Source organism: Rhodotorula toruloides, assembly GCF_000320785.1.
Source record: "Rhodotorula toruloides NP11 unplaced genomic scaffold Scaffold19, whole genome shotgun sequence".
In the NCBI taxonomy this organism is placed as follows: domain Eukaryota; kingdom Fungi; phylum Basidiomycota; class Microbotryomycetes; order Sporidiobolales; family Sporidiobolaceae; genus Rhodotorula; species Rhodotorula toruloides.
In genome coordinates this window covers 236,261-247,612 of record NW_015622979.1, presented here as the reverse complement: position 1 = coordinate 247,612, position 11,352 = coordinate 236,261, and the positions used below count along the sequence as shown (strand labels likewise).

Below are 11,352 nucleotides of genomic sequence, written 5' to 3'. Positions count from 1 at the left end.
CAGCTGGCGCACGAGACGTCCCGCCAGCAGCGTTTCCGGCGGGTGCTCGCCCGGACTTTGTCGCTGCGGATTGTTGTCTCTGATGAAGCCACGCGACCTTCGCGGCGAAAGGGCGTGATCGACTTCCAGGCACACCGGACTCCGCTCGTCGACGGCGACCGCTTTTCCTTCGCCAGTCTGCGCTGACGGGGCACTCGCCAAGCTCGCTTGCTCCATCACTGCGCCCCAGCAAGCTCTCTGCCGTCATCCGCGCCGCCGTAGCTCGCCCAGAGCGTCTCGTCTCAACCGCCGAGGCTCTTCTCCTCGTCGGAATTTCGTGTGTGCCGAGCACGCCTCTTCCGTCTCGAAATTTGGCAGGACGGCTGTTCTCTACGCTGCCATAGTGCACGGGCATGTGGCAGCATCCTCAGTATTCCTGGCAAGGCAGTTCTCCCGCCTGGACGCCTTCCCAGCCTCATGGTCACGCACCGTCTCCCTACACTCAGAACTCGGTGCGTCCCGCTGCTTGCGGACACCTAGCTCCGATCCTCGCTCATTTTGGTACTCGCACGCAGGCACCTCGTTCTTCGTACCCATCCGATCCTTCGTATCCGCCTCACGCCTACTTTCCTCCAGCCCAACACGGCCTGCACTTTCCTCCTATTCCCTCAGCAACGCTGAGGCAACGCTCGACGTCGCAAGACGTCTCCTACCATCCCTACCCCTACCGAGCGTCGAAGCCTTCCTCGTCGGGTGCGGCAAAAGCCTCGACTGGGATTACCTTCGTCGATACGACTCAGCAGACTGCTGCCGCCGCGACGGGTCTCTCCGGAGATGGCTTGTCGCAGTGTCGGCCGAAGCGGAAACGGATCACGCCTGAACAGCTCGTCCATCTCACTGCCGTCTTCGAGTCGACGGATTCACCAACGTTCGAACAGCGAGAAACGCTAGCGGAGGTGCGCAACGCCTTCCCTCCGCCGTGCTCCGAGTGTACTGACGAGCTCTTCGTCCCCAGCAAACCGGCATGACCAATCGAGAGGTCCAGGTGAGCAGTACCGGCTGCCTCACGCATTCGATCCATGCTGATTCTGCCGCCGCCGTCGCAGATCTGGTTTCAGAATCGACGAGCTAAGGTCAACCGGCAACGACAAGCCTTACTCGCCAAGGAGGAATCCGCCGCCGGGACAGCCGCGATTACCGCTTCAGACGAATCAGGAGTCGTCGACCCCGCCGCCGCCTCCAAAGCGCCTGCCGAGATGATGTCTGCCGGACAGCATCAGTGGCGCTTCCGACCGAAGAAAGCGGCGAAGCTTAGCCACGCACCCGAAACTGTGCCTTCTCCTCTTCCTCCTCAAGCGCCCGCGGCCTCCCACATCGTCTCCGCCATGCCTCCTCATTCCTTCGCTTCGCCGTATCCCTCACCGCCCCTCGCGCCTACTGCCCAGCGCCCTCTCTCACTCGGACCCCTCTCTCCTCCGCTTTTGACGCCTGGCGCCGGCTCGTCGTACTTTACAATCGCTTCTCCTCCCCTCACGACTCCCGGTCTCGCTTCTCCAGGCTCAGGTTCAGCCTCGAGCTACTTCTCCCGGAACGATGGGCCGTACACGCCCAGCACGATGTCCTCGCCGTCCGGTTACTTCTTCCGCCTCGCGCTCGACTCGCCTCACTCGCCACACGGCCCCTCCGAGACCTTTGAGCCGACTTCTCCACGACCCGCGGCACCCGAAGCACTCATCCACCTCGCGCCAATCCGCTCAGACGCGCTCTTCGGCCGACTAGGAATGGCGTCCAACCGCTCGGCTCTCAGTCGGCCTATGCACCGTCGCTCGATAAGCGACTCGGCAGCGCAAGCTGTACTAGCTGCATTGGCAACACAGCAGGCTGGCAAGGCTACGCGACCCGCGCACCCCGTTCGACTCCCTTCTCTCCGCGGCCTTCTCAACGACGACGACGGCTCGGCGGGCGCGACTCGACCGCCTGTGCTTGCGTCTGCACCGACGTCGCCGGTCGCTACAGGCTCTCCAGTTTCCCTGGCATCCTCGCCTCCCGACATTAGACTCGCAGCGGCCACCGCCTCTCCCAGCGACAAGCCCGCAATCCCTCCTCAGCGACCCCCTCTCCTCTCTCGCTACTCGACGACCGACATTCACCGCAAGCCCTCGCTCGAGCGCAAACCGCTACCGTCGAGCTCGCCCGCCCGGTCAGGTTCGCCGACCGCCCACCGTCTCGACTCTGCAGCCGTTGGCGTCGCCGACGGGAGCGAGCCCGACACCGACATCCGCATGCGCAATTTGACGCCGCTGTCAGGCCCAGTCGGACTCGGGATGCTCGTTGCGGCCGCGAGCGAGGTGTGCGAGGACGACGAGCGGGCGGCTCGACTTGCGGCGTCGAGCCAGATGCGATGAGTCGGTTTTTCCCAGCGTTGTACATGCCTTTCTGTCCCTGTTCTGTACATTGCACCTGTTGTTTCGAAACCTGTTCATACTTGCTCCATCCATATCTCCCTCTGCCCTACCCTCCCCTAGGTCACAGTTTGACAAGTAGTTTGTATTCGGATACACCTGAAGTTTGTATTGCTTGCCTAAGCTTTCGGCCTGCTCCACTACGCTCGGCAAGCGGACGCCGCTGACCGAACACTCCTTCACCTCATCTCGTCGCCCGCTGCATGCTCTCACGCTCACTGCGACTCTCTGTACCGCTCGTATCTCGTCAGACTCGCTCATTCTCAACGTCCAGCACAACCATGGCCGCACGCAAGCAGGTCAACCTTGAGATTACCTCAGGTGCGTCTCGCTCCTTCGGTCGTCGCCACACCTGGTCGCAAGGCTCAGCCGCGCCTCGAGACACTCCGACGCTCACCAGGAACCTGCTCAGCGTCGAGCGCGAGGTCCTGGAGTTACCATGCGCTTGCCTCGCTTTAACAACCTCCTCCGCCTCCTGCCTCGCTTGCTGACGTCCCTTCCTCGCCCCGCAGACTCTATCTGTCCCTTCTGCTTCGTTGGCAAGCGCCGCATCGACGAAGCTATCCGGCGCGTCAAGGCGGAGGGCCTTCCTCTCGACTTCAGCATGCGATTCGCGCCCTTCCTCCTCGACCCTACACTGCCCAACTCGCCCGGCGTGCGTCCCATCCCCTTCACTCTTGCTTGACGACCACTGACGCAACTTGCGGAGCGCAGGAAGCCAAGCGCGAACGATACATCCGCCGTTTCGGTGGCCCCGAGCGGGTCAAAGCCATGGAGGAAGCAATGATTGAGCGCGGCAAGGGCTGCGACCCGCCTATCCATTTCTCGTATGGAGGCGTCGTCTCGCAGACGACCGACTCCCACCGCTTGATTGAGAAGGCGTACGAGTTGAAGGGCGAGGAGGGTCAGTTGAGGCTTGTCGAGCGGTACGTTCGCGCCCTCTCTGCCTCGCGAGAGCACGATTGTTCGCGACATTGTGCTTTTTGTTCTTCGTGTCAAGCGAACGACAGCTGCTACTGTGTCGCGCTCTCGCTGTCGAGCTCTTACGCCATATCGACCTGAGTTTGACGATGTCCTCCCATCATCGCAGGCTCTTCAAGACCTACTTCGAAGAAGAAGGCGACCCAGGCTCGCACGACCTCCTTGCGCGCGACGCCGAGACCGCCTCCATCATGTCGAAATCCGATGCGCTCGCGTTCCTCGCCTCGGACGAGTTGAAGGAGAAGGTCGCTGCGGGCATCGAGAAGGCGCAGCGGAGGGGGATCACGGGCGTCCCGTTCACGATCATCGACGACAAGTTTGGAATCTCGGGAGCGCAGGAGGTCGATGCGTTCGTCGAGGTGTTCAAGCAGATTGCGGACGGGCGGCTGGAGTAGCGGGCGTCGCGGTCATTGTGGATCGCTGTATTGAGACGCATTGTAGCAACCGCACCTCGGGAGAAAGTCATTGGTACTGCTCAGGCTGGGAAGATGTATGGGAAAAAGCCGCTCGTGCGCCCCCACTACCGCTACAAAAGAAGAACTCTACTTGAACAGGAGCGAGATCGACTCGCCGTTATGTGTCTGCGTGCGAGACCATATTAGCTTGCCGCCACGGTGACAAGGAGGCGAAGAAAGAGACGCACCCGGCGAATTGACTCGGCGAGGACCGGACTGATGTCCATGACCTCAAGCTTGCCCTGCGCCGTCTTGAAGTGCTCCGTCTGGCAGACCGTGTTCGAGACCTGCGACGACGCGTTAGCACACGGGGACCTGGAGAGGCAAGCGAAAGCGCAACGCACGACGACCTTGACAAGCGGCATCTTCGCAAGCTCCTCCATACTCCGGCCGGACAGCAGGCCTGCAAGACCGTACTAGTCAGCGCACGCCACCGAGAACCCGTCAACAGGCGTACTCACCATGCGACACCAACGCATACACCTCCTTCGCACCCTTCTCGACCAACGTCTGCGTCGCAAGCTTGATCGTGCCGCCAGTGTCGGCCATGTCGTCAATCAAGATTGCCGTCTTGTTCTTGACATCGCCGACGAGCAATTCCATCTTGCCCTCCGAGTCGGGCCCGTCGCCCTTGCTCCGGTTGCGGTTGATGAGCGCGAAGTCGCAGTCGAGGCGGTCGGCGAGGTTCGTCGCGCTGCGAGGCAAACGTCAGCTCGAGATGAGGCCGGGCGAGGGACTTGTACTTACCGCTTAGCTCCTCCAGCATCAGGCGAGACGATGATGGCGTTGTGCCAGTCGTCGATGTTCTCCTTGACCCACCTGTCGACGCAGAATCATCAGTCTCCTCAATTTGGTTCGAGCCGACTTTGCCGACGCACCTGACCATGCTCGGCTCCGTCCACAGGTTGTCAACCGGGACCTGGAAGAAGCCCTGGATTTGGCTCGCATGCAAGTCCATCGTGATGACATGGTCGCAGCCAGCGATTTGAAGCATGTTGGCGACGAGCTTGGCGGTGATGGGCGAGCGCGACTTGTCTTTTCGGTCCTGTGGGCGGCAACGCGTGAGCGGGTGCAGGCTAGGCGTCAAGTGAATTGCGACTCGCCATGCGCGCGTAGGGGAAGCAGGGGATGACGGCAGTGATGCGCTTCGCACTGGCCGTCTTGCACGCCGAGATCATGATGAGGAGCTCCATCAGGAGATCATTCGGGTCGTTGGCGGGTGCAGGCGCAGGCTTTGAGGGACTGCTGGGGCGGGAGTTGAGGTCGTTGCGATTCGCGAGGGGAGGGAGGGGAGTTCCGGGGCGGGTGACTTCGGGGTCGCTGTCGGTGCCGTAGTGGCGAGCCTTGGCGCCGAAGGGATGGGGTGAAGGGTTGAAGCCGGTCTGGATGATGAAGACGTCCTCTTCTCGCACCGACTCGCCAATCTGCACCGACGTCTCGTTGTCCGAGAACTTCTTGACCGTGCAGGGCGTCAAGGGTATGCCGAGCCTGGGCAAGACGAGCAGTATGCATCAGGTTCTGCCCCTGCGAGCTGAGCGACTTTGACCGCGACCGGCCGTCCGCACGACCACCTCGCCCGCGAGTCTGTCTGCAACCTTGGAGCGCCCGTCCGACCACTGTCGTCTTCTGCTGCTCCCGCTCTGCCGCCTCCTCGCCCGTTGTGCCCGTTTCCAGACTGTCCCCGCTCGAACACCCTTCGGTAGCCGGGAGCGAGATGGCTCACCTCTGCGCAACCATCTGGGCCAACTCGGGGTGGGAGTTGCCTGTTCATCCGCACCATCACAGCAATGTACCACGCACAAGGGACCAGCCAGCAAGGAAGAGGAGCGAGAGTCAGCCTTGATCAGTTCTTCCTTTTTGGAAGGCACAGCGCGAGATGCTGGCATCCAGGCGCGGCGGGAGGTGAACCGGTAGCTCACCCGTGAGGAGCTTGATGCTCGAGCCGTTCGGCATGGCTGCTTGGCGGTCGTCGAAAGTCGAGAGATGAGAGGGTGTGGAGTCGAGCTCGCGGGGGAGGTCGGGCAGTCGTCAGGGAGTGTCGGCGGGACGGGAGAGCGTGTAGGCGGTACGAGCGACTCGGAACAGGTCTTTTGAGCTGAGCAAGGCAGCAGATTGGGAGCGTTGGCAGGCGCTGAGGAGGAGGAGAGCGGACAACCTTCGCAGACCGGGCGAGCCGCACGACACCCGCTCACGCCGGGCAAGGCTGGACGCGTAGTGTACAACTCGAGAGTGATTGCAAGGGAGCACACGACGGAAGGGAACCGAACAGACTGCAATGTGACCAGCAACGAGACATCTTCTTCACAACTCTTGCTTGACAGCCGCAGCCGCCGCCGACGCACTGGCCTTGACGGCCTTTTCCTGAGAGCACCAAGGCGTCAATGACGGGTTCGGTCAGCCAGTAGAGAAAGCGGCGACGCACTCCCCAGGGTGCATTCTCGCGCAAGACCAGCAGCCAGGTAAGTCCGCCGGTGGTGAGCATGATGACAGCCGCGAGTCCGAGCATGCCGCCGAGGACCATCGCGAGGAAGACGTACTGCGGAGACGATGAGCTGTCAGTCACGAGTCACTGCTGAGCTTCGGTGGAAACTCACGTCGTTGCCGCTCGCTCGCTGCCCACGTGCAAACTGCTCCGCCAACCTCCTCTTCTCGACGACCTCGGGCGGCGGACCAGGCAGCTGCTTGATCCGTGCGTCGCGCCCAGGAGCCCAGTCTTCGCTCGAAGTCGGGACGGGCATGCCAGGGGAAATGAAGGACGGGTAGCGCGTCTCGGTCCATTGCTCGATCTGCAGAACCAGTTGTCGGCACGGACATCTTTCCGAAAGGGACAGATAGGACGTACCCGGCCGACGAGAACAGCGATCTTGATGAAGGAAGGGTCGTTCGGGCGGGCCTTGGCGTGGATCTTGCGGGCGTAGTCGCGGAACATGTACGAGACGTCGCGAGGGTTTGTCGCGCCAAGAATGAGCTGCAGAGGTAATTCCTGTCAGTTTCTGCTCACGGCGAGTGAGAATACGTACGCACATTGACCGCCTCGCCCTTGCGGATCTTGACGTTCCGCTGGACGACCGCCGGGTTCATGAAGCACCGTTCGAGCGTCGCGATCGCCATGACCTGCGGAATGGCGCAGAAGTTGAAGACGGACTGGTTGCGGAGGAGGGTGAGGTAGTCGAGTGCGTCGGTCGCGTGCGCGAGCGCGTCGACAGTCATCTCCGAGAGCGCCCACAGCGCCTTCTCCTCGTTGCCCTTCTTGTACAGCTCCTCCGGCGCCGAGACGTACTTCTTCCAGATCTCGGCAGGCCAGAAGACGCGTCCCTCGTCGACGTCCTCGCGGAAGTCGCGAAGGATGTTAGTCTTCTGCAGCATCAGGCCCATCGAGTTGGACAGCGTGAGCTGCTGGCCGAGGTATGGCGACTCCTTCTGCGACGCCGAGAACAGGCGCGAGAGACCTTCGCCGACGAGACCCGCGACGAAGTGGCAGTACAGGTCGAAGGAGGGGAGCGTGTCGACCGAGAACTTGCCGCCGCTCGCAGCGTGCAGCTTGGCGTATCGCGACATACCGGCTCCCATCTTCTTCGTGATGTCGGAGATGGCGGTGCGGTAACTGCGCGAGGCGGGCGAAGGTTGCGAAGGTCAGCTCCGGTCTCGCTTGTGTCAAGTTGTCCGCGAACGCACTGCTGGTCGAGTCGCTTGAATTCGGCGACTACGACCTGGAACTCCTGCAGCAGGATCCTGTCCTTCTCGTTCGGTCCCGCTGCGGGCGTTCAGAACATTAGCACGAGTCGGCTGAAAGAGCGAGACCCTGCCACGCACACTCCTGGAAATTCCACCCATCCACTTCGAGCTTCTGGTAGAACTCCTCAAGCAGCGGCGCCTTCTTCTCGATGGGGATGGTCATGTCGTCCTCGATCGTGTCGAGGCCGCGCAGGACGAGGTAGAAGAGGGCGACCTGGAAATTAAACGGGGTCAGCGCAGGTCCCACATCGATAGAGAGCTTGTACGTACCACTCGTGAGAGATCACCATCAAGCTCGTGGATCACCGCTGCGAAACTTCGGGAGGTGAGGTCGAGGAACTCCCAGCACCGCTTCATCTCCGGTCGGTCCCTATGAGCCGGACTCCTGCTGTCAGCTGCCGCTTTGACGCGACCAAGAAGTCGCGAGCGACAAAGGAGAGTCCCGCCTCACCATCCTGACTCTGGGTTCCTCTCGATGGTGTTGAGCGGGTCGCGCCAGAGCTGCAGGAGGAGAATGAAATCGCGTCAGCGTTCTGTTGGCGAGCCTACAACCGCGTTGGGAGGGTTCAGACGCACCTTGTACGTGATGATAGCCTTGACTTCGCTCGGACGAGTGATCGCGTAGAGGAGGAGGGAGGCAACCTTGGAAGCGTTCGGCATGGTTGCGGTCGGAGCGGGGAGGGTACAGAGGGGTTATATGAGTATGTCCACGAGTACTCCTGCCCTTGCGAGCGAGTGTGGCTGTAGAGGCGGAGTTGTCGCGAGCGGGATGGGGGGAAGTCGACGACGAGGGGAGGAATGCGTATGCGGCGAGTTCGCGTAGACTGGGCGTGTCAGATGCAAGCAGGCAAGCCTCAGCAGGACCTCTGTGCAGCTGTGCAAGGGTGTCGTATGAGGTCAACTCCCTCGACCCACCGCCCGCTCACTCCTCTTCCTCGTCCGCATCGCTCGACCCGCAGAAAGCACGCTGTGAAGGATGGCACTCACTCAAGCAAAGCTCCCAGCACCCCTGCGACTCGCCGCAACCCGCCAAACTCCCCTCTCCCACCGCGAAGCTCACTCTCAGCTCCGCGCCTTCCTCTCCTCCGACGCGTCGTCGCTGCTGAGCGGCTCGGGCGCCGTGTCGCGCGCAGCACTCGTACGACTCGTCCAGGGCCTCGCTGACGAGCTCGACGCGCCTCGACCGGCTGCGATCGCCCAGAAGGAGGACGTCGAGGTCAAGGCGGAAGGTGCGGACGAGGACAAGCAGAAGCAGAAGAAGCGGAGAAAGAGCGACAAGGGCGGCGCAGAAGGGTCGGAGAAGAAGAAGCGGCGCAAGGTCGAGGCATGAGTGAGTGGACGGCCGTCAAAGCAGGGGAGCAAGACAAGGCGGGACAAGGGATCAAGACAAGGCCCTCAGGATGTGTTGCGTCCGCTTGGACAGACAGCGAAAAGTGCTTTGATGCTCTCTGCTCGACGACTGGGCGCGACTGACGGGGTTGGCCGCAGTTGGCGACGCTTCGCCTTCCGCCAGCCTTGCTCTTCGCCTCATCAAACGCATCCGTCGACAAGTTTGACCCGTCCCTTGGGCCGAGAGGATACCTCGCATGTACTGCAAGGCTGAGGAGAAAGGAGATGTAGGAGCCGCCTACAGCTGGCTGGGAGGATAGACAGACGTTGTCAACTCATTCCGAACTCTCGTCTCGTTTTTCCCACGCACGCCAGCTTCTTCCCAGCTACGCTGCTCTGCTGTACCTGCTGCTACAGAGATCTCTCACCCTGCTTGAGAAGCGACAACCGGTCGAGCTCGTCTTCACACCTCTCCTCACGCTTTCGCTCTGCCACCTCTCGCTGCATTCGTTCTCAAGCTTTATTTGCGCTGTCGCCTGCTGGAACTCTTCAGTAGCAGGCTGAACAGGGGATCTCTCGACTTACCGCATCCTCCCAGGGCGTCCGCTTGTCGTCAGCGCTTCATCAGTCTGAGGAAGAGGACCGGGACCTCCTCTCGACCACACCCGTCTGAGACGACCGAAGACCGCACCAACTTCGTTTGAGAAGCGTACGTCGCCCTTGCACCTTCGCCAGCCCGCCAGGCAACGCTCCTTCCGCCTCACCTCCCCCTCGGCATCTCGACCCCACATCAAGGTGAATGAGCCTCGCTCGTCAGGCACTGGCGCGGTGGACAGAGTTAAGCGAGAGAGCCGTCGAGCGGTATCAGAAGCTAGGATGGAAGGGCAAGGTGATGGTGTGGGCGTGGGCGGGACTGCACGTCGTTTTCGGCGCGCTGTTCTGGCTCATTGGGCCTGAAAGGATCTTTGCCTGTGCGTTGAGTCGTCCTTTATCTACTCTCGAGCGGTGTTGACTTGGCGGACATCGCAGGGTTCGCTTCGCTCGCCGATGACGTCCGAGAACTGCCGCACGGATGGCTCATCCTGTCCGCCATCATCGTCGTGACCTCTGTCCCGCCGCTAATAGGCTACGGAACCGCACAAACACTCGTCGGCTTCGCCTACGGCGTCACTCCCGGCTTCTACATCTCGGCTGGCAGTTGCCTTCTTGGCGGAGCGTTCGCCTTCGTACTCTGCCGGAAACTCGTCACCCTCTTTGCGCCCTTCATCCAGCGCGACAAGACCTTCGCGGCCCTCTCGCGCGCCGTACGCGTCAAGGGACTCCCCCTCATCACCCTTCTGCGACTTTGCCCTTTCCCCTATCCTTACTCGAACCTCTTCTTCGCCTCGGTCGAGTCGGTCACATTCTCCGAGTTCATGCTGGCGACGCTGTGAGTCGATGTCACCCTCCGCACTCAGGATTTCTACTGACGTCTGAGCTTACCGGCAGTGCTATCACGCCCAAGCTTCTCCTGTGCGTCCTTTCTTTTGCAGCTCGAACCTTCCAAGCTGATGAGTCCTCATGCAGACACGTCTTCATCGGCCACCGCACCTACCTCTTCGCCGACCCTGCTTCGCGGCACAAGATGGACTCGACGACTCGCTGGATCAAGTGCGTTGTCGCCTGTGCTGCCATTTGCTCGTCTGTCCTGACACCGCTTGCTTCGACAGCGGCATCTTCATGGTCGGCGGTACCATTCTCGGCATTGCCACGTCCTGGTACCTCTACCGTCTCACGATGCGCTACGTCTCCGAGACGACCGACATCCCGGAAGAAGACCTCGAGGCGGGCTTGCTCGATGACGTTGACGAGCTGCTCGCGTCAGCTGGAGGGAGCGCCGTGGCTTCGGATGCTGAGGCTGAGGAGCGGGCGAAGGAGCAGAAAAGGACGGGTACGGCTGAGGGAAGATTGGTGGAGCCTGGCGAGGACGACGCGGTGGTGCGGAAGGCAGCCGTGATTCAGCCAGGCCGCCCATCAGCCGACAACTGGGACGGCTCGGACAATTTCTCCGACTTTGACGAGCGTGCAGAAGCGGGACGAATAGTGGCAGGAGTTGAGGCGAACGGGCACGACCGGCGGGAATCGGTCGCTTGGGGGTTGGACGCGGAGTTGGACTTGATGGGTGATGAGGAGGAGCAGGTCAAGAAGCGGTTAGACTGAGTGTAGAGGTGGGCATGTACGTATCGTTCATCGTCAGCGGCCTTCGCAGGAGCTGCTACGCCGTCCTCACTTCCACCTCGCTTCCATCGCTCAGCGTCGTCAATCTGTGGAAGACTCGCTCGCTCGTGCCTTCGACTTTGCTTCGGCTTGCCTCCGACCACCTCCGACTTCGCCACGACTGATCCGCGGACACTCCGCTTGGCTTCGCCGCG

General features: G+C 61.6%; 6 protein-coding genes across 6 annotated transcripts; 4 read left to right on the top strand and 2 right to left on the bottom strand.

The window, feature by feature from the left end:
- Window positions 1-392: 392 nt before the first annotated feature.
- On the top strand, window positions 393-2,384 carry RHTO_02593 (homeobox protein YOX1/YHP1; the record flags this gene model as incomplete). The annotated part of the gene is made up of 4 exons (XM_016416267.1): window positions 393-491; window positions 555-935; window positions 995-1,024; window positions 1,086-2,384. The coding sequence occupies 4 exons, from the start codon at window positions 393-395 to the stop codon at window positions 2,382-2,384; spliced, it is 1,809 nt and encodes a 602-aa protein (XP_016271764.1).
- Window positions 2,385-2,722: 338 nt separating this feature from the next.
- RHTO_02592 (protein disulfide oxidoreductase) lies at window positions 2,723-3,817 on the top strand (the record flags this gene model as incomplete). The annotated part of the gene is made up of 4 exons (XM_016416266.1): window positions 2,723-2,762; window positions 2,954-3,096; window positions 3,156-3,367; window positions 3,532-3,817. 4 exons carry the CDS (start codon window positions 2,723-2,725, stop codon window positions 3,815-3,817), a joined length of 681 nt encoding a protein of 226 aa, XP_016271763.1.
- A 147-nt stretch (window positions 3,818-3,964) lies between these two features.
- RHTO_02591 (ribose-phosphate pyrophosphokinase) lies at window positions 3,965-5,830 on the bottom strand (the record flags this gene model as incomplete). The annotated part of the gene is made up of 9 exons (XM_016416265.1): window positions 3,965-4,003; window positions 4,066-4,164; window positions 4,222-4,280; window positions 4,339-4,571; window positions 4,625-4,696; window positions 4,756-4,922; window positions 5,011-5,365; window positions 5,601-5,640; window positions 5,797-5,830. The coding sequence occupies 9 exons, from the start codon at window positions 5,828-5,830 to the stop codon at window positions 3,965-3,967; spliced, it is 1,098 nt and encodes a 365-aa protein (XP_016271762.1).
- A 348-nt stretch (window positions 5,831-6,178) lies between these two features.
- RHTO_02590 (farnesyl-diphosphate farnesyltransferase) lies at window positions 6,179-8,272 on the bottom strand (the record flags this gene model as incomplete). The annotated part of the gene is made up of 10 exons (XM_016416264.1): window positions 6,179-6,238; window positions 6,300-6,413; window positions 6,472-6,663; window positions 6,720-6,845; window positions 6,902-7,481; window positions 7,553-7,631; window positions 7,691-7,826; window positions 7,883-7,982; window positions 8,064-8,113; window positions 8,189-8,272. 10 exons carry the CDS (start codon window positions 8,270-8,272, stop codon window positions 6,179-6,181), a joined length of 1,521 nt encoding a protein of 506 aa, XP_016271761.1.
- A 316-nt stretch (window positions 8,273-8,588) lies between these two features.
- On the top strand, window positions 8,589-8,942 carry RHTO_02589 (uncharacterized protein; the record flags this gene model as incomplete). Its single annotated transcript, XM_016416263.1, has 1 exon — window positions 8,589-8,942. One exon carries the CDS (start codon window positions 8,589-8,591, stop codon window positions 8,940-8,942), a length of 354 nt encoding a protein of 117 aa, XP_016271760.1.
- Window positions 8,943-9,740: 798 nt separating this feature from the next.
- On the top strand, window positions 9,741-11,140 carry RHTO_02588 (SNARE associated Golgi protein; the record flags this gene model as incomplete). The annotated part of the gene is made up of 5 exons (XM_016416262.1): window positions 9,741-9,912; window positions 9,971-10,370; window positions 10,430-10,453; window positions 10,508-10,591; window positions 10,651-11,140. 5 exons carry the CDS (start codon window positions 9,741-9,743, stop codon window positions 11,138-11,140), a joined length of 1,170 nt encoding a protein of 389 aa, XP_016271759.1.
- Between the last annotated feature and the right edge of the window lie 212 nt (window positions 11,141-11,352).